Genomic DNA, 22,525 nt, shown 5'->3' on the forward strand with positions numbered 1-22,525 from the left:
TGAGGGAGTTGGATCCACTGGAACTTGAATTACAGACAGTTATGAGCTGCCATGTGGGTGATGGGAATTGAACCCGGGTCCTCTGGAAGAGCAACAAGTGCTCTTAACCGCTGAGCCATCTGTCCAGCCCCAAGTTGCAGACATCTTAATTTTGCTTCTAGAAGTATTTCAGTTTGTATCTCATAAGGGAAAAAGGCACCCTATTTCATGTAGTATGTAATAATCAAATTCTTTTTTTTTTTTGTTTTTCGAGACAGGTAATAATCAAATTCACAAAAACAATGTTTAACATATAATACACATTCTGTTTTCTCCACTTGCCAAAACAGTGATCTCTATAAAAGTTCTTTATAAAAATGGGATGAAATTATAGATTGCACTTAGTTTTTGTCTCTTTAGTCTCCTTTAATCTAGAACAGATTCTAACTTTTGTTTTATCTTCATTGCATTGGTATTGTTGAAAAAGCACAGACCGAATGATTTAGTGATTGAACTTCAATTTGTATTTGATTGAGGTTGTTTGTGGTGATATGTTGATGGAGTGTTTTTCTGAAGAAGTACTTTCTGATGAGCCCTGAATAAAGAAGGAGTCAGTGACAAAATGAGCTAGAGAAAATAATTCCAGGCAGAGGGAACAGCAAATAATAAAGGTCCTCAGATGGGAACAAACTTGTTTGTGGGAAAGTCTCAAAGTGAAGGGCAACAGTAGGTATGAGATGCAGCAAGCTCACTAGACACGATTCAGAGTGGAAAGGACCACATCAGCTTGAAAGGTACAATGCTGAGCCACTGAGGAGTGCAAGCAATTTGATGTTATGGTATGAATTTTCACGGAAAATTCATTTTTATTTTCCAAAACTTCATTTAATTTTAATAAAACTTTCAATTCTTTGTGATACAAGCAAGTTACTTGTCACGGCTGTAAGAACCCGCCTCCTCATATCTATTCTCCAGAAGAAACTAATTAGAACAGATTTGCTAAGCTAAATAATATACTTTTTAAGTTAATTCAGAAGTTTTCAGAGTATTGCTTCTTTATGAAAAGAGATTAGTTCAATATTACCTTCATCCTCCACAAAGGGAGAAACCTCCCACTGTACCACTGTCCAAGCACAATTATCTCAAATTTTATTAGATCACTACTTAGAGTGTATATTATTGTGAATATGCACATTCTATAGCTGAATTACATAGCATATTATGATTGCTTTTGTTTTCTTACATGCTTGTTTTTAATGGAGATGATAACAGTCTTGTTTGTTTGTTTACTTTTATGCACATAGTAGTAGCTCATCTCCAACCCATTCCTCAATTGACTAAACATTTACCAAATATGTGAAGAAGCATACTTAGACTCTCCTATCAATTTTATCTTCTTGGAAACATCCTTTGAGACTGTTTCAATCTATTCCAATTATTCTCTAAATCCATAAAACTCTTTCTTTCTTCTCAGATATCCCTACTAATTACAGAGGTATTTCACCATTATCTTCTAAATATTGTTAGAGAAGTTAGAAAAGTTTTAAGATGCCTGACGCCACGATTGCTCTTAGAATGTTTTTCTCTAGAACCTATTATTTTCTTTGTTTTGCTGTTAGTGTACAACATCCCATTAATATTACTTTGTGCATAATTAGTGCCTCTTGGTATGTTGAAAACTCTGTGGACACTTTGCATTTTAAAACTTGCTGTCAATTCTGGCAATTTTATTGAATTACTTAAGGTTTTTTTTTCTGATTTTTCTATTGTTTTCTAGACTTCATGTAATTCTTATGTGGAACTTCTCTCACTGATACCGTAACTTGCTGGCTATATATTTTTTGTTTGTATGTATGTATGTATGTATGTATGTATGTATGTATGTATGTAAGATGTATGTATGTATTTATTTGCTTTTGAAACCAGAAGATTTATTTTATGACTGACTGTAATTCCTCAAGATGAACTGGATGCTGCAACAGCTGTCCTCTTGGGTTTAGGTGTTGTCCCTTCACGGAATCCACGTCTGAATCTTCGATAGACAATTTTCAGGTGCCTCATCCGCCCAGTCCTGGTAGTGTTTCGTCTCTTAGCCTTGGCCCTCCAGTTATACTTTCTCTTGCGCTTGGCCACGTAGCCACACTTGCCACAGGTTGACTTCTTAAGGTGGTAGGCCTTAGAGCCACAGCGGCAGCAGAGCGTGTGCATCTTATTGCGACGCTTTCCAAAGGATGACCTTCCTTTCCTCATCTTGCATCTGCCGCGGAGGCCAAAGAGACCGGAAGCGCTGGCTATATTTTTTTGAGGCAGAGTCTCATTTTATAGTCCAGACTGGTCTCAAAATTACAATCCTCCTGCTTTAAGCCTTTCCAAGCACTAGGATGACTGGTGTGTGCCACCAGGCCATGCCTACTTTTGTCCTTTCCCCCCCATTTATTAGTCTGCCTGTTTGCTCTACTTCTGAAAATATTTCTCAGCTTTTTTGTTTGTTTTTTGAGACGGGGTTTCCTTGCGTAGCTTTGGAGCCTTTCCTGGAACTCACTCTGTAGCCCAGGCTGGCCTCAAACTCACAGAGATCTCCCTGCCTCTGCCTCCAGAGTGCTGGGATTAAAGGTGTGCGCCACCACCGCCGGGCAATATTTCTCAGCTTTATCTTCCAAATTTTCTGCAATGCTGATGTATAATTCTGACAGTATCCAAAGTGCAGACTCCATTGTTTAAGGGCGTGGTACCCAGCAAGGTTTTCCTCACTTCAGATGCCAGTCACAAGGTCCTAAGCATCTGCAGGATATTCAACCTTTGGACCAACTGGCTACACATTTGGGATTTTCAACAATGCCCTCAGGCTTGAAAATTCTCTAGAATAACTCATGTGAGTAGTAGGTATATAGTAGCAATTTTATTAAAAAAGAGTTCTATAAAACCAATTCAATCACAACTAACAAAATGAAAAGACCTATATAGGATGAGGTCTGGAACAGTGTCTATTGTGGAATTTTTGTGTTTTTTCCCCATAAAATCTGGATGCATCATCCTTTGAAACAATAATGTTCATCAACTAGTTGGCTTGCCCAAACTAAAGTTTTTATTGGGGTTTGTTTACATCGGCCTGGTTGATAAAAATATATGATTGAACCCAGTGTCCAATTCCAACCCCCCTTTTTACCTTGAGAAGGGTTAGTTTGGACTGATATCATCTAATTTGAAGCCTTAACCCTTTAATCATGCTGTTTGGTATTTTGAGGCCAGGTTTCATCCTGAAATAATAATCCAGGGGCTCACCATAAGTCACCGCTTTGATAAAAGTTCAAAGGTCATTCTAGAGGCTTAACATGAAGAACAAAGAATTGTCTGTCATAAAAAATGTCAAAGGTTTAGAAAATGTTCCAGGAACCTGAGACAAAACCGTAATTATTTTTATTATACAACAAATTATAGTAGGGATTTCAGGAACAGGAATTTTAAGAACAATTTTGTTTTCTGAGGTTTTTAATAACACGTTGTTTTTGTTTGATAGATGCAATATATTCACTCATCTCTTTGAGGATAATGGTGGGGTCATTAATGTTGATCTGATTCTTTTTTCCCGTGTTTTTCATTTTAAGTGTTTGGTTGGTTTGTTAGTTTAGGGACTGCTTTCATATAAATTACAACCATTTATATTTTATGTTTATGAATAGGTTCCTAAAAACCTAGTTAGAAAGACAAACTACTTAATACTTGAGGCTGGGAGTGTGTTCTCTTTCTATTGCTGTGTAGCAAGTTACCACAGACATAGTGACTTGAACAATACACATCAACAGATTCATAATTGCTGTCAGGAATTCATGTGTATGTAGTTGAATCTTCTGCTCAGCTCCATAAAATTCAGTGTATGTGCTAGGATGCAATCGTATTTGGAGTTTAGAATGGGGAAAGAATTTGCTTCCAAGGTCATTCAGGTTGCTCCAGAATTTATTTTCCTATGACTGAGGTCTTGACATTGTGTTGCCTGTTGACTGGGCCAGTCAATGTTTCGTAAGGCTTCTTGGCAGTCCTCTAATTTTCCCAAATCCATAAACTAAGATCCTGGCTTTATTCTGCTAAGGCAGATCCTTCTGTAATGTTAAGTTAACAATTCTGTCTCTTCTGCTGTCTTAGAAACAAGGCAGATAATCCCACCTGCATTAAAGGGACTTATTTGATTTTTTTTTCAGTTCTAAGACAGAATTGTGTTATATACCCCAGGCTGGCCTTACACTCATGGTCCTCTGTATTTCAGCTTCCCAAGTGTTGGGATTACAGGTGTGTGTCACCACATCCTGCTGAAATCAACATGCTTTGTTTTGTCTAGAGTTTATCACATTCCCAAAGAAGAATTTGCCAACACTCTGCTTAGAGTTTGCAGTTCTCTAAGATCCAAATCAAGTAAAGTACTAAGAGCCTCATTAATAAATATGAAAACTTAATTTTCCTGTTGTAGAGATAGATATCTTTATTGTGCTCAGTTTTTTCCCAGTCCACAGACCTTTTCTTTTACTCACTCTGGAGCAGTGCTTCTCAATCTTCCTTATGTTGCAACCCTTTAATCCAGTTTCTCATGCTGTGGTAACCCCTCCAACCATAAAATTATTTTTGTTGTTACTTCATAACTGTAATTTTGCTACTGTTATGACTCTAATTTTGCTACTGTTATGAATCATAATGTAAATACCTGTGTCTTCCAATGATCTTAGGCGACCCCTGTGGGTCGTTTAACCTCCAGGGGTCATGACCCACAGGTTAAGAACCACTGCTCTAGAGACTAACTCTCACAACCCATAGGGTTTGTAGCACAAACAATCAACATTTTCAGCACACTTGTACACTTTCTGTGCTACAATTGATGTCACCAAAAGAGCAAATATAATACTGCTAGGATCATGTTATTACCATAGGGACACCCTAACTTTAATCAATAGCCACTCCCAACAATAACAGCTACAACAGGTCTCATTTATGGAATCCTTACTGCAAGACTAGTTTCACATTAAGGGATATCTATATGTTCTTTTGTTTAATTTCCTTAACAGTCCTGTGAAGTAGATATATTCATTACCATAGAATCCTTTAAGTGGATTCTTTCCAAGTCAATCAAGGTGTAAGGAAGATTATGTCAGTACAAAATGGGGCTCTAGAAGAGCCAGGTGTGTACAGTACATCAGCTGCTCCTATTCCTATTTTTTGTTGCTATTTCCACACTTTTGGAAAGATGTATCACCTCTTTGGTCACACTACCTCTCAATCCTTTAAAGTATCTCTTCCTATTCTTGCCTCCAGATCCTAAAGGCCCTCTACTGTGCTTTATTATCTCCTAGAATGCTCATCTTTCTTCCCATTGCAGCCTTATAACTTGCTTGTAGGAGAAATGGAAGTTCCAGGTGGAAATCAAAAAATATGACACTACCTGCAGTCTTTCTGTAGAATTTCAGGAATGGAGGGTATGAGACTAGAAATGGCTTGATTATTCACTTGAATACAGCCTAGAAAGGACAAACAAGAAAAGCAAAGACCTCAATGCAATTTGAGACTTTTCCTTGAAGAGCAGAAGAGGAAGCAGAAATGAGAGTAGATATTATAGTATGTGTTATCTTCACTCATTACAAATTGTGTAGGAGAAAGTGTAGAAGGATATCTTAGTCAGCCGAGGCTGTCATAACAAAGCACCACAGAGTAGGATGCTGAAACAACAGGCAGTTATTCCTCACAGTCTTGAAGGATGGGAGTTTGAAGTAAGGATGGAAGGATGCTCAGGTTCTAGAAATGGCTCTCTCTCTTTTCGTCCTGTGTTCTTTCAAGGTAGGTGGGGGTGGCATTAGCCAGCTCTCTAGTGTCTTTTTTTTTTTTTTGATAAGGCCATCAACTCTATTGTAAAAGTTTCACCTTCTTGATAACCTCTCTCAGAGGCTCCAGTCTCTAAGTTGCATCATGTTAGTTTGGGGTTATGGGGTTTAAATTTCAGCATGTGAATTTTGTGAAATTCAATTCAATACCTATGAGAGTGAATTAAGCTCTGGGTTTCCAGGTCCTCACTGAGTATTCTCTTGAGTATACTTCAATTGAGAACATAGGCGGACACTGACAACCAAATCAGTCAGCAAATTGAGGAGAGCTTTCCACGGGCTGTGTTTCCTCCGTGCCATTAACCATAGCAGCACCTGTAGAGCTGATATTCTTTGCTTCTAACCCTTTTGTTCTGATGAGTCTTGAATAGATTTTCACTCCTCTGTAAATCTCTTTCGTGTTATATTAAGCTTCATTAAGACATACTTCTGATACAATGATTTAAAAAAAAAAAGATTGACTGACTATATACTAAAACATCATTGACTTTCCTCCCCTGAGAAATTCTTTTTTTGTTTGACTAGTGAAGGGGGTGAGGGTAAATCAGAGAACAGAGTTAATAAAAGTGATTCACCTTCTCTAGAGACAAGAATGATGAGTGAAGATTTTATAGTCTTGACAACATTGAATGTGTGTTCACTCTTGTCCATGGAAACAAAATCGTGTAAATGAAACTGAAGAAATCAACTTATTCTTTCCTCTCTCCTAGACTCCTACTTCTAAAGTTATCTTAAGGGCTACTATTTTTTCTTCTTAGTGCCAAGAATGAACATGATAAAGGACAAAAGAGGATATACAAGTGGCTAAGTAACTTTGATTCTGGTTGTTGTAGTTCTGGTTATAGTTATAGAACCTTCTATTATTTCTCTAGGCAACTTCAGAATAAAATTTTGTTTGTGTATCTGGAACCATGGTAGTAAAGAAGACTTTCATAAGATTTTGCAGAATGACATGAAAAAAGTCTTATAAATGTCCTATGGAAACAGGTTCATTGAAGGGATAGGCACAACAACAGAAATCAATAAAATAGAAGAATGAATATTCAGCAAGCTAGGAAGAAACCTTAGTGAGATGGAAGGTCTGAACCACATTGTCAAAAAATGACATGAGCAGAGTCCACCAGATTTCTTATACTGGGTATTAGAGACTCTAGAGAATATTCAGTAGAATGATGGCAGGAGAATCCTACTCCAAATTGGATGAGAAACAAATTAGAGAAAAGAAGTGGGAACAGTGAGTTCAAACTACTCTTATTTTTACTTTGAAGTGTAGATCCATAAACAATCCAATAATAATGAACTTTGACCTTTGTACCTCATGTACACTGATATAGATACCTAGATTGATTTTTTTTGTACCTAATGTACAGTAACTCTCTATGTATTATTGTTTGGTTTATATAGCATATCTGAGTAAACATACCTATATGAAAATGTACTTTTGAGAGGGTGATGGTTGATTACAGTTTGGAAGATCCTTCCTGAACAGTAAGTTTTGCATACATACTGAAATCTTTGGTTCTAGAAGCTTATACATGACTCAAAGTAGCCCTGTTCCCCAGTTTGAGAAGAATGCTAGTACTTAGGGCATTCATTTCTCATAGAAGCATTTGCATTTTCCCACACTACATTACTTACCCCATGTTCTTTCATTGGTAAGGAGATTATAAGTCAAGGATGAGGATAAGGAGCACACCTGAGCCCATCTTCATTCCTCAAGGAAGTATGAAAACTAAAATCCAAAATCTACACAGGCTAACTCTCAGGCAGTGGTCCTCAACGTTTTTTCCACTGTGACCTGTGGACACAGGTCTGACTTGTACAGTCAGTAACCAATTTACTGCAAGTACCTCAGGAAATCATAATGAAGACTACTTTTATTAAATAGCCAGATACTGTCTTCAACAGATTCATCACTCTGCCTCCAGGATTCAGGGGTAGAAAGTGAGTCAGAGGAGTAAGAGGGATGTTTCAGATTTCAGATGTTCCCCAAAAGGCCTCTGCTATATGTATTTGTCTCCCAGTTTGGTACTGTGGTTGGGAGGTGCTAGATCCTTTCAGGGGTAGGGCCTAGAAGGGGTCTTTGGGGTAGGTGGAGGCATGCCCTTGAAGGGGAATATACGATCCTGCCCATTCATTTTTCTCTTTGTTCCTTGACCACGAGGAGAGCAGTTTTGCTTTATCATATGCTCCTTCCACAATACTGCCTATCTTAATTTGCTTTCTATTTCCATGATAAAACATTGGCCAAAAGAACTTGGAGTGGAAAGTTTTTGACTTACACTTTATAGTCCATTATCTAGAGCAGGCGCTAAGGGTAGGAACTGAAGCAGAGACCCTGGAGGAATGCTGCTTACTGGCTTGCTCTCCATGGCTTCCTCTGCTACCTTTCATATATAACCCAAGACTACTTGACCAAGGATGGCACTGCCTACAACAATCCAGAAAATGCCCCCACAGACCCAGCTCCAGGCCAGTCTGATAGAGGCAATTCCTTAGTTGAGATTCCCTCTCCTGGGGATGTCTGTGTTTGTGTCTTGTTGACAAAACCAGTAAATCATAGCACTGCCTTAGTACAGTTCCAAGGCACTATGGTCAACCAACCACAGATTGAATCTTCCAAATGGTGAGTTAAAATAAATCTTCTCTATTTTATTTATTTTCTGTTTTATTCTTGGAGAATTTCATACATGTATACAGTCTCAGTTATACCCACCTCAACTCCCTCTCCTCCATACCCCTGGATCCCTGCAACACATCTTCCTTCCAAATTCACATCCTCTTTTTTAAAGATAATTATCTCAGGTATTTGTTACAGAGACAGAAAGATGACTAACACATTTAGTCACTTGCTTTGATATTCTTTCTACTCTTTCAAGAATTGGGGTGGTAAAATAAGAGAGAAAGTAAAAGCGACAGGCACACATACAGCTCTTTTCAATTTCATTCTTACCTAAAGCCTGTCTTCTCTCCAAGGAAATACACTATGTGTCTGGCCATAGGTTGGGGGCCATCAGGATAGGAAATGAAAATGACATGTTCCTAATTTTTATGTGCTTATGGAATATTTATCTAGACATGCAGAAAAGCAAAGAATAAATGCAGTTTTTAATGCACTAATAAATGCCTGGGTCCTAAAGCTTAGAACCTGAAGTTTATTTAATATGGGGAGCTTGCTAAAGATATGTATCCTTATAGCTAGATCCATAAACACAATTTTATGCATTACATAACTGAAGTGATATATATATTTGTCACAAAATAAGCATGAAATAAGGCTATTGTAATAATTAAGCCAAATGAACTATCAAGTTGACATTCGTAAGACATGGGTTTTAAATGCTGATACTTCAAGAGAAAGTGGCTTAAATTGGAGTGTGATTAAAATAGATGAACATTTTATGGAAATTCTGAATAGAGCTTTTGACACCTACAAGGACTTTAGAGACTGATACGTAGGTTCTTTATCATGATTATACTCACTTTGAAGCACACAGTTCTTTATTATTTAATTTAGTTGTATCAGCACTGCTCTGGATACAATAAAGAAGAAAATGCTAAGACAATTATACATTTGTGGCTACAGAGTGTAGACACTTTTTAACCCCCAAACACTTGGCCTTTAATTTCTATGCAACCTATTTTCTCAATACAAGCTAAGAGAAGCAATAATAGCTTCTATAATTAACAAGCCTAGGATCTCAGTGATTTGACAGAATAAAGATATGTTGTCTGCTCACCTGACAGTCAATGTGGTCAGTGAGGAAAATATTCTCTGATCCTTGCAATCATTCAGACATCCAGTTTCTATTATTTTGTGGTATCACCATCTTCCACATTTATTCACATGTGACTTCTTGCATATCCAAAAAGACAATGAAGCAGTTTGTGGGATATATATCAATATTGTTCCACCAATATCTCTTAGTAGGAAGTGGCTAAGTAAGAGATGTGTTTTTCCCATGAAGATTTAAAAACTGTCAGTGTTTTTAAAAGATTAAAAATCCTCTATGAGATTAGCACAGAAATATCTACAGAGTATTTTAATCATTGGATAGAAACAATTTGAGGATGGTGCATTAAATATAATGATGCATATAACATGATATAAAATTACAGTAAAATATTTTTAAAATAAAATTATGCCCTATGTTTCCTATGAGTACATAATCTGTGTATTTATGAACACATACTGGAAAAGGTCTAGAAGAATAAAGCTAAATTCTCTTCACATTGTTAAGTTAATAGTCTCTGTGTGAATTACCATCTACTTCAAGAAGAAGCTTCTCTGATGAGGGTTGAGTGATGCTCTGACCTATGGGCATAGCAACATTGTCATTAGGAGTCATTTTGTTGATATGTTCATTTGACATAATAATAGTAATAGGATTTCCCCTAGGGCCCATGGCCTATCTAGCCTCAGGTTCTTAGCAACTTTAGCGGTGTTAGGTATGGATGTGTTCCTTCTCATGGTGTGAGCCTTAAATCCAATTTAAAAATGGTTATTTGCTCTCATAATACTTGTGCCACTATTTCACCAGTATACCTTGCAGACAGGTCTCTATCGTAGGTTGCAGGGTTTGTAGTTGGGTGAAATCTATGATCACTTTTCTCCTCTGGTAGTGTGCAAAGTACCGTCCAACACTATGAATACTAGTCAGTAGGGATGAAGCTTCTAATTGGGTATCAGCTTGATTTCTTCATATTTGCTGATAAAAATAAATAAATGGTTCTTCAGCAATGGGGACTTACTGTGAGACAGTGGAAAGTGACTAATAGCATTGGAAATAACTTATAATGTTTGAGGAGGTCTATGAAACCCCTTTGGCAAATGACTGAACAAGGTGTAAACCATTCCTGATATTGACGGGTAGTTACTTGGTAGGTATCACCATCCCAAATTTCAAGCTATACTACAGAGTTATAGTAACAAAAACATCGTGGTATTGACCTTGAAAACTAACATGTGGATCAATGGAATTGAATTGAAGATCTGGACATAAGTCCACACACCTATAGGTACCTTAATTTTGACAAAGAAGCCAGAATTGCACACTGGAAAAGAAGACAGCATCTTCAACAAATGGTGCTGGTCAGACTGAATAGTGGCATGTAAGAGAATGTCAATAGATCCATAACCATCGCCTTGCATAAAACAAACTGTCAAAGGGATCAAGGACCTCAACATAATGCCAAATATCCTGAATCAGATAGAATACAAGGTGAGGGATAGTCTCGAACTCGTTGGTACAAGAAAAGACTTTCTGAACTGGGCACTTACAGCACAGGCACTAAGAAAAACAATTAATAAATGGGACTTCATGAAACCGAAAAGCTCCTGTATGGTAAAGGACACTGTAATTAGGACAAAGCATCGGGCTACAGAATGAGAAAATATCTTTACCAACTAAACATTCAATATAGGGTTAATATCTAAAATATATAAAAAAATTTTAATGGATACCAAGAAAACAAATAACCCAACTAAAAACAGTTTACAGAACTAAACAGCGTTCTCAAAAGATGAAACACAAATGGCAATGAAAGAAAGACATGTTCACTATCCTTTGTCAGCGGGGAGTTAGAAATGAAAACTACTTTGAGAGTCCATCTTACCCCATTCAGAATGGCCAAAATCAATAAAACAAATAACAGCACATGCTTGTGAGGGTGCATGGAAAGGGGAACACTTATTCATTGCAAGTGGGAGTGCAAACTGGTACAGCCACTATGGAAATCTGTGTGGCAGTTCCTCAGAAAAAGATGAAAATCAATCTAACAAAAGATCCAGGTATACTATTCTTGTATGTGTATCCAAAGGACTCTGTATCTTACTACAGAGATATTTGCTCATTCATGCTCATTGCTGCTGTGTTTATAATAGCCGAAATTGGAAACAGCCTAGATGGTCATTGACTGATGACTGAATAACGAAAATATGGCCCATTTTTTAGACAATGGAATATTATCCAGCTGTTAAGAAGAATAAAATTTGCAAGAAAATGAATAGAACTATTAAAAAAAATCCTGATAGAGGTAACCCAGACCCAGAAAAACAAACATTGCATGTTTTCTCTTATATGTGGATATTAGCTTATAAGATTTATACATGTCTGCTTCATTTAGAATACCCTCATAGGTGTGGTAGTTCATAAGGGATCAGGGACTGGGAGGGATAAAAGGGAAACTAGAATACAAGGATTACATGAGGAAGGAATGGGAGGGCAGGGTAAAGGAGGGAATGTGGGGAGAGAAGACTAATATGAAAGCCTTTTCGAAGATCCATATGGAAATCTACTACCGTAGAAGCTTCCTAAACTATATAAAGGAAATTTAAGTGACATTACCATGTAATGGAAGAGACAATGCTTCAACTAAACACATTTCTTCTTTTATTAGAAATCTTTATCAAAATGCCAGGAGAAGTAACTTATGTGCTTAGTGATGTGAGTGATTTATATTCTAGACATGCTGCTTATCGCTCTGTGGTCCATTATAACTGACAGTTTACTGATGGGCACTGATACATGGACTATAATTTGAGTATCAGTGATCTGTGAAAGGATGCAGACAGAGAGAAAAGAGATTTCAGTTGTGGACCCTGGGATAAGATCACAGCTGTGGGGGAGAGTAGGGTAGTTATGAAAAGAAAAAGAAGTTCGAAGATGCTGCACTAATGTCTCGTCTCTAAAGACAGGGAGCAAAAACTTCCAGGGATGCAAGGAAAGTGAGCTAGACTGTTAATTATCATGAAGAAGTAAATACTCAGAATTCTGAGCGAATGCCAATGGAGTTCTCAGTCTCTGTGTCCCTGTCTCTGTCTGTCTCTGTCTCTGTCTCTGTGTGTGTGTGTGTCTACACATGTGAGTGCTTGTGTGAATGCTAGCTTGAATATTACTGAACAATCATTCCATGTCAGAACTGTACCATGTACTCTACAAGCATTACTTCATTCCATGGGCTTGTTGATTAAATTAAAAAGGATAAAGGTGGTAAGGAGGGTGGTGGTGGCGGCGGCGGCGGCGGCGGTGGTGGCAGTGCATGCCTTTAATCCCAGCACTCAGGAGGCAGAGGTAGGTGGATCTCTGTGAGTTTGAGGCCAGCCTGGTCTACAGAGCGAGTTCCAGGACAGCCAGGGCTACCCAGAGAAACCCTGTCTCAAACAAAACAAAACAAAAAAGAGTGGTGAGGAATAGCCAACAGAGTGCTAGAGATTTAGGAAAGTGTGGATAGGCAGATACAACCAACAGCTGCAGAGAAAAATAGATAGGAAGAAGGATGTGTCTATCATGGTAAAGTATAAAGTAGAGGTATGTGTAATGGAACTTACTCCGGATAATTTCAATTACAATAAGGTGGAGGCATGATTAGGTAGAGCAGGATTGAATCAGAAGAGAAAATATATAATATGCTGTGAGGAATGTGATGCAGACGCTAAAATAAATATGCTTAAAGGACAGAAATCACTAATGTAGAAGGCAAGGGTTGCTTGTGCTATTGGCAAAAGGGTAAGATAGTGGATAAATCGGAGCTCCCAACCTCAAACTACTTTTATTTGATCCTGAACTTCCAATAGCTTGATTTCTGCCAGGGATTTATTTTAAACAGACAGTTGTGACAGCCTGCAGTCCCTTCTCTAGGTAAGGATGTCATTGATGAGTTATCAGAAAGGGCGTGGGAAGCTTCCAGCTGCCTCCTCCCCTCAAGAAATCAGAAGAGAAAAGTACCTTGTGGGAAGCAGTTCACAGGATCATTGTCTCTGCCTCTCCGTAAGTGGCTTTAATACAAAATGGGTGGCTGGAAGCCTGTTTGACATATAAAGAGACAGATGATTGGGTGAAGTGCAATGAGCAGGACACTGTCACATGGCTCTTCCTGTGGATAGGGAAAATTGAAGCCATTATAAGGAGGAGTGAAGAATAGAGCCTTGCTGATTAATAGCAGCTCAGCGATGACAGCCGCTGAGAACAAGGATCATAAAAATTCCCAGTAGGGTTGCAGTGTGACTCTCAAATCATTTCTGTACAGATTCTGTCCAGTAGTGAGTTCTAGAAATTTCAGACATTGCCAGTTTCTTATTCCCATCTAAGACCTTGAGCGGTTTGAATTCCACTCTGCTTTCTTATCCCCTTTGCTTTAAGACAATGGTCAAAAGGAGGGCAAAGACCGGGGGGGGGGGGGGGGGGGAGAAAGTACACACTTCCCTATCCTTGGAAAGGAGACAATGTATTGTTTGTAAAATTCAAAATGAGGACCTGAGGCTGTAATGTACAATTTCCACATTGGTAATGTACATATGTATTTGGAAGCATTACTATGTAATGCAAATGGGCATTCTGAGTAAATAACAAAATATGAAAAGAATGAGGGCACAGTAAAGTAGGGTCTTCTTACGGAAGCGAAAGAATCAGTCATGGCCCCAGCCCTCAATAAGTTTGGATTTTGTACCCTATTTTTCTCAGCTGTCTGATACTTTGCAGGTACTCCTAGAAACACTGGCATTTTGGTATTAGGACCTACTTTGTCTCATATGCTATTCTATCAGAGATATTTGCATTTTGTGGTACTTATGCCAAAGGACTGCATTTTTAGCCACCACTCATGGGAGAAATTTGGGGAAAGTTTGCCTACCGGGAAATTGAAATACGGCTAAGCCTATGAGTATGTATAGAGGGGACTCGATAGTGGACACTCTAAGGTGGAAGTGGGTGCCTGTGTTGAGCTTTAACTGTTGTTGGTGGGCTTAAAAAAAAAGTAGGGGTGCTTTGTATTTGTCAGGTCCCAAGGAAACCCAGGACAAATGGCCACCTGTGGAGTCTATTAACATACCAAAGCACATGCTGACCTCAGGGCTAACTCAGTACCTGTGGCTTCTCTCCACAATTCTCACCCCACCCCCTACCATAAACGTCTCCCTTCTTGGGCTGGGCTTCCCTTCCTCCAGCTTCTGATTCTTATGTAAACCTGCCATTTCCGTGACCACGTGCTCTCGTGGTTCTCTTTGCCCTCTTGGCTCTCTTGATCCCCTTGCCCACCCCCCACTTCCTCTCCAGCTCCCCACCCTCCCATGGCCAGGTTCAGTATGCTATTGAGTCCACTACTTTCTGTCCCTGTTCTGGACTCTACCACATGCTTCTGGCTGTACTCTCCCTCATATCTACAATAAAAACCTCCTCAACCATACCTTGGAGTGGTATGGCCCCATTTTATTAAGTGTTAACCTTACACGTTGCATTAGTAGCACCTAGTGGAAGTTAGTCTAAAGATAATGAGGTCAATAGAAATGTTCTGTGGTTCAGAATTCCTAAGTGTGGACGGTGGACAGTTGTGGTTTGAAAGTGAAGCATTCTTCACAGGCCATTATGTTCAAACCCTGGGTCCCCAGCTAGTGGTGCTGATTTGGAGGGTTTGTAGGATGTTTAGGAGGTACAGCTTTGCTTTAGGAAGTGGGTCACTGCCGGTGGGCATTGAAGTTTTATAGCATGGCCCTACTTCCTGTTTGTATTCTGCTTCCTGACTGCACATACAGTGTGGCTCCTTGCTTCTGCTCTTTTGTCTTCGCCACCATGATGGGCCATATAGTATATTTTCTTAAAATTGGAGCTGAAATAAACCCTCATTTCTTAATTGCTTTCATCGGTTATTTTCGACAGTGAGAAGAATAACTAATACAGCAATCTGGAGTTGGTGCTTTAGGAGCAAAAATCTTTCTCTAGATTTTATAGCACTGTAGGATTTCCCATAAAGATGTCAGCGGATGTCAGACTAGGGTAGCAGGAGATACTTACCTAGATAAAGAACAGCTGGTGCCACACAGCCTGTCTCCTGCTTTACAAGCTTCAGCTTTAATCTGGCCTCAGCCCCTTCCTCCTCCTCATGCCTACCTTTTATCCAGGCCTAACAGAGTTAAAGGAAGCAGCCCTCTCCATGGAAACTCCTCCCCCGCAGTGATTCAGGCAGGCCCCAGGGGATCACCTTCCGTGGTTACTGGTGTTTTGCTCATTCCTCCATCAAACACTCTAGTGGGAACAAGATTGATGGAGAGGCTTCCTTCTCCAAACCTACCATGCAAGCAGTATGGAGATCTACACCCTGTTAGTGAAAAGGAGAGGTGACATGCGCCTCGGAAAACATGCCTCTCTCTTTTCTCATCATCTTTGTAGCTTCTAATTGGTCCAAGGAGGAGGTTAATATAGATGCCTTCCTATGCTTTCTATTGAATGGTTGCCATGGAGACTAGTCCTGGCCTTTGCCTTAGCCTGTTGGCAGTCAACAAATGGCTCCTGGGCTGCTTTCCTTGTTGCTGTGACCCCCTTTCCCAGCACCTATTTCTATCTCAGTGTTGCACAAAGAAGGAGTGAAATGTATTCAGCCATATAACCTTTGTTAGCTCAGCATCTACTATGTGCCACACGTTTAGGTTCTAGAGAATCATCGGTGGTAAATAAAAGAAAGAAATGCACAGCCAATTAATTTAAACCAGGTTGAATTAATCAGCTCTGGTCAAGTTATTGAACTAACAATACTGCAAAGAATCGTAACTGCTTTTCATGATAACTTATTTCACTAACATTTATCAAGCATCTTCAATAAATGAAGCACACTATTCAGGCTGCTGGGGATATAGTATTATATAAGGCCTTTTCTTGATTAGAACTTGCTTTCTTAAAGAATAAGACACCTTAAGGAAGTATATAATGGCATTATATAGTGATAAGGGCTATGAAGGTAATGATTTATAAAATGATTAATGTTGGGATACAGAGCTACTTTTATTGTGGTTTATTTTGAAACAGAATTTTACTATGTAGCCAAGTCTAGTCTCAAACTTGTGATCCTCCAGCACCTACCTCACACGCGCTAGGATTGTAGGTGTGCATAGCCACATCCAAAATGACTAAATGAAGTCAAGGAAATGACTCACTTAGGACTGGGAAACTCAACAGATGTCAAGAGTGTGAATTATTCACGGGATGGAAAGAAGACCTGAGAAAGTTGAATAGTCAAAGGAGTAGGTAGAGGCTGAGTCACCCAGGTCCTGCCAAGCCGAAGTACAAAGTTTAAATTTGGTTCTCATATGATGCAAAGCCATTGGAGAATTCTAAGAAGTGATCATGCACTATGTGCTTTATGTTTTACGAGAACCCTTTTGGAAGCTGTATAGAAGATGTACTGTGCAAAGAAAAGAGTAGAATCTGGGAGGGCAGCGGAGTAGCTTGCAACACTCCATTTAATTTAAAAGTTGTGATTAGACAAGAGTGCAATGTAAGCAACAAATTACAAAGACTGAATATGCATGCCTTGAGTTTAAATTAGTGGCTTGCAAAAGTGTCAGGCTGTATTCATTATGCTGCCTCTCATCTTGGTTAGCTGGGACCTTTCAGATTATAGATGAGACTAAAGAAGTCTAATTTATGACCTTTTTCCATGTAGGAGAGAGAGAGAGAAAGAGAGACAGAGAGAGACAGAGAGAGAATACATATGGTATCTCAGCATTCTCTCATTTAGTTCTCTAAAATTAATTCTAGTTTCACCTAATTAATACACATCTCAAAGAAAAAAAGCAGAAGAATCACATAAATTAAAATAATCACAAAAGTATGGTTATATCTACAGAATAACCTTCCTTAAACTATCTACAAAATCTTGAACTAGAAGACTAGAAGATAATTATTCATATTACATGTTCATTTTTCTCTGCTTTTCCCAGTCACTAACCTGTTTTTATAATACCATTTTTTCTAGTGCAGTTGTTTTTTGTTTCCAGATCGTGAACCAATCATTACTAATCTTTGAACTCTGTGCCAATAGGTCTAGAGAGCAGAGAAATTCAATTCAACCAAGCAAACATTTGTTGAAGTCTGCTTTATCCAAATAAGGAAGAAGGTGAGTCGTAGAGAAAATACAAAGATAAATTCGGTTAATTCCTTGCCTCCACCAACCCTGGCCCCTAAAGCCTGGAACATTGTGAGGGAAGCAGCCAGTATATGTTTAGTTATCACACCAGGCAGCCTAGACAAGAGCACTCTGGAAAGGTGCTATGAATGTGGAAAGAGCAATATGTTCTTACCGGGAAAGGCTGAAATGGCTTCACAGAAATGAATTTTCTTTGATTTATTCATTTAGCAGCTTTCATTGAGTGCCTATTACGTGCCAGAACATGTGACAGATGCTAGGACAACCATGGTAAATTATACCCTAAACAAGCAATTATTATCCAGTGTGCCGAGTTTATGTGAGGGTGAATAGTACAGGATGTTGGTGGGTAGAAAAGAATGATGTTAAGTATCAGCTGTGAATAGGTTTCTTTTTTAAAATTAGATTGTGGAGAAATTCACACGAGTTTTGACCATTTTTACCTCCCCCCCCCCCCCCGCCTCCCTATCCTACTCCTCTTCCCTATACATCCATGTCTTCTCTCCCTCTCCCTCTCTCTCCCTATCAAATCTAATCTTTGCTGCATGTGTGGTCTTTCACTAGAGTGTGGTCACCCAGCCAGTGGCAACACTCTTAAATTAAACTGACCCTCTCTCTTCCAGAAGCCATCAATTGCCAATAGCTCCTCAGCTAGGGGCTAGAGTTAGGACTTCATGTCTACCTCTTCTCTCCAAACTAGGGTTTGGTCTGGCTTGAAGTTGCATGGGGCTTGTGCATGCTGTCATAAACACCGTGAGTTCCTATGCGCAGCTGTCCTATTGTGTGCAGATGACACTGATCCTTGTCTTCACTCACCACCTCTGAGTTTTAGTCTTTCTACTCCCTCTTTCATTTATTGATTCCCGAGCTGTGGGAGAAGGTGGTACAGTATAGATGTTCTATTTAGTGGTGAACATCCCTTAGTCTCTTGTTCTCTGCACTTTGGCTAATTGTGGGTCTTATTGTTAATTTATCACATACTGCAAATAGAAGCTTCTCTGATGAGGGTTGAGAGATTCACTAATCTATAGGTATAACAATAATAAGTCATTAGGAGTCAGTTTAAAACTAGGTCCATTTAGAAAGAATAACAGTAGGTCCTCTCTCCTGGGACCCATGACCTGTCTTACCCACAGGTTTTTGGCATGATAATGATTCCAGCTTGTGGAGTGGTACTTAAAGCCAATCGGAAAGTGTGTGGTTGCTCTCATGATGCTCAAGCCACTATTGTACCAGTGGGGATATCTTGCCAGGCCACTCGTTATTTTAGGCCACAGAGTTCACAGCAGGATAAAACTGATGAGTACTTTTCTCCTTTGATAGCATGCATAGCACCTTCTAACACCAAGGAAGCTAGCCAATAGGAATGCAGTTTCTAGGTCAGTACCAGCGTAGTATCTCCATGTTCAGTGATTCAAGCATGTGGTGTTTTCAGGAATAGAGTCTTGCCATCAAGTTCTGGAGGTTTAGAATTAGCCCGAAATGTTGGAGAATCTATGGGATTTCACTAGCCAACAACTCCAAAAATGGGAAAGCCTTTTCTGTCACTGGGACACTTTCTATTTGTTATTCTATGGGATCTAGTAGGGACATTGTTGTCCTATTACAGAGCTACTACATTATAATTAACTCTTCTCTCTCTCTTTCCCTCTTTGTTCTCCCTCCCACCCCCCTGTGTGTGTGTGTGTGTGTGTGTGTGTGTGTGTGTGTGCTCCTAAAGTAGGTTTCCATATGACTTTCTTGAAATAATATCATAAATCAAATAAACCTATCAGATGTGTTGTGGAATATTTGTGTACACTGTAAAGATGTGTCTCTACCTAAGGCATCTTCTGATTGGTTTTAATAAAGAGCTGAATGGCCAATAGCTAGGCAGGAGAGGGTAGGCAGGATTTCTGGGGAAAGAGAGGAAGAGGAGGAGAAATCTAGGTGTGTGGATTTCACCAGAGACTCGGAGCAAGTACTGAGGCGAGGTAACCAAGCCATGTGACAGAAGGTAGATTTAAAAACTATGGGTTAATTAAATTATAAGAGTTAGTAGAAAACAAGCCTAAACTAAGGTCAGCTTTTATAATTAATAGTAAGTCTCTGTGTCATTATTTGAGGTCTAGTAATCCAAAGATAGACAAAAAAGCTTGCTACATTTGGTGCCCAAAGTCCAACATGTAAATCCACATAGGGTCTGAAAAGCAGAAAAAAAAACCCTGAGGCTTTCTGGTGACTGTAGTCTCTTGGGCAGGCTTGGTGCTTGAGCATACTGGCTCTTTTAAGAGACCCTGCTACTTGAATAGGGTTTATGAGCAGTGGGCAGCATGCTACTAAGTGGCAGGAGACTAGGTAGAAATGCCTACTGCAGCATGGACCCAAAACCTTCCCAGAGCTGTGGCAGATAGAACAGCTCCAGGCCAGAGTCTGCAGGTATGAGGTTCCTCTCTCACTAACCCAAAGGGGGCTGATCCAGCCACCAGGCCATGTGCTAAGCTTGCCGTGTGGCAGAGAGCATAGGAGGTTAACATTTGGCTCATGCAGTCAGAAAAATGCTGTAGAAGCTCAAAAAGTCAGTTCCAGACCAAAAAAAAAAAAAAGCAGCCTCTACTCATATATTCTATACTTACAAATGTGCTTAGAACCAGGAGGTGGTGGCACACACCTTTAACCCCAACACTTGGGAGACAGAGGCAGGCCGATCTCAATGAGTTCCAGGCCAGCCTGATCTACAAAGTGAGTTCTAGAACAGCCAAAACTGTTACAAAGAGAAACTGTCTCAAAAAACATAAATAAATAAATAAATAAATAAATAAATAAATAAATAAATAAATAAATAAATAAATAAATAAAATAAAATAATGTGCTTACATACTGAAGAAGGAAAAGAAAATGGGTATAGACAGTTATAGAAAAATAAATAGTTTAAAAATAATAAAATGAAGTCTTTAAAGAGAGAGTTAAGTAATATAAAAGGAATAAGCTACATAAAGATAAGAAATACACAGGGTGTCTGGATCCTGTATGGTGCTTTGTTATTGGCCATGGTCAAGGAGGAAACTAAGCAAAGGAGATTAGATTCAGGGATCTCATACCAAAATGAAAAAGGTGGGGTATAGGAATGATAGGATAAAAGGGTAGATTACTGATTCTACTTTTAAACTAAAAAAGCAAATACTAGTCTCAAATATTTTGCATTAGTATAGGTTTTTGCATATGGATACAAATCTAAGTTTATTTTTGTTTTACTGTATATGTTTCTACTGTTGTTTAAGATACTTTTGTATATTGATACAAATTTAAAGTTATTTTTGTTATATGTATATGTGTTTCTATTCTTGTTTAAGGTTTTGTACCTATGCAGTTTATGTAAAAATGTAAAGTTCTGGCTGGGCGGTGGTGGCGCATGCCTTTAATCCCAGCACCAAATTTAAAAAAAGAAACTTAAAGAAGAGATGTAAAGTGTAGCTAGAGTTTTCCTGCCTTGCTCACTGTCAGGGCAAATCTCTCTCACCCGCCAGTCCCACAGTGGCTCAGACCCAACCAAGTAAACACAGAGACTTATATTGCTTACAAACTGTATGGCCGTGGCAGGCTTCTTGCTAACTGTTCTTATAGCTTAAATTAATCCCTTTCCATAAATCTATACCTTGCCACGTGGCTTGTGTTTTATTTATTGACCAATCAGAGCAACAGATTTGACATACAGACCATCCCATAGCACTTACCCTATTTTTTTTTTCAAAAAGGAAGGTTTTAACTTTTACACATCTCCAAAGCCAGCTTGGTATATTTGGGAATTTTGCCGTTGCTTCTCTTACTACTTCCTGCTGGAGGGGGGTGCTGTATCTTATGGGGACACAAAGAAAATTTTAGGATTATGGAATAGGCTATGAGGGTGTATCGTCTGAGCCAGTTGCCTTGAAATGGTTCTGGATGCTGGATCATATTGGCCTTGGTGTCATCGGAGACCTTTCAGGGGGTCTTGGCTGGTCAAACCTGATGTATCTTAATCTGGAACAAATCCATAGCCTCTGACTTTCTGTGGAAACAAAAGCAGAGCCTCGTTTCCAAAGCAACGTATCCTTACATGCAAATTTTGAAGTCAAGGTACCTTTAAAATATACATTTTGGTATAACTCAACAGCTTTTGCAATCAAATGTTTTTCTTCAGTTACAAATATCAAAGAGAACATAATCCAGGTTCTCTGTGTGATAGCCATCTTTACGTGGCTTATTTTTTATATTACCTTGAGCCCATTGCTTTAAACTGCAGCATTCTAAGACTGAAATGTGGCTGCTGGCTCTGCCTACTTCAGCTTCCCAACATGGCGGTGGTATGTTTTCAACAGCTCTGGGAGCCATCAACTCTCAAAAATAGTGGGTATATGCTTCTATCAAAGCAGCATGTAGCCCAGAAACCTCTTTTTGTTTTGTACTAGCAAAGGCTAAATCCACCATGCAGCTTAATGTGCCACTTGCAGAGTCCTCATTCCCACCATACTGCAGGTCGAGTGCACACGCCAGGAACCTGCCATAGTAGCTCAACTAACTTGAAAGAGACAACTAGGAGCTGTTTTTTAGCTCCGTTTCAGTATCTTTTTACTCAGATTTTAGGTGGGAACTCTTGCCAACATGTTGGGCACCATTTGTAGCTAGAGTTTTCCTGCCTTGCCCACAGTCAGGACAAATCTCTGTCACCTGCCAGTCCCACAGCCGCTCAGACCCAACCAAGTAAACACAGAGACTTATATTGCTTACAAAAGCCGTGGCAGGCTTCTTGC

General features: G+C 39.2%; 1 protein-coding gene across 1 annotated transcript; it reads right to left on the minus strand.

The window, feature by feature from the left end:
- Nucleotides 1–1,925: 1,925 nt before the first annotated feature.
- On the minus strand, nucleotides 1,926–2,229 carry LOC102903683 (large ribosomal subunit protein eL37-like). Its single transcript, XM_042269218.2, has one exon. It carries the CDS (start codon nucleotides 2,227–2,229, stop codon nucleotides 1,936–1,938), a length of 294 nt encoding a protein of 97 aa, XP_042125152.1. The 3' UTR covers nucleotides 1,926–1,935.
- Nucleotides 2,230–22,525: the final 20,296 nt, after the last annotated feature.

This window comes from Peromyscus maniculatus, chromosome X (genome assembly GCF_049852395.1).
Source record: "Peromyscus maniculatus bairdii isolate BWxNUB_F1_BW_parent chromosome X, HU_Pman_BW_mat_3.1, whole genome shotgun sequence".
In the NCBI taxonomy this organism is placed as follows: Eukaryota; Metazoa; Chordata; class Mammalia; order Rodentia; family Cricetidae; genus Peromyscus; species Peromyscus maniculatus.

Coding starts and splice junctions, on each gene's coding strand:
- LOC102903683 (XM_042269218.2), bottom strand. CDS start 2,229: ATGAGGAAAGGAAGGTCATCCTTTGGAAAGCGTCGCAATAAGATGCAC.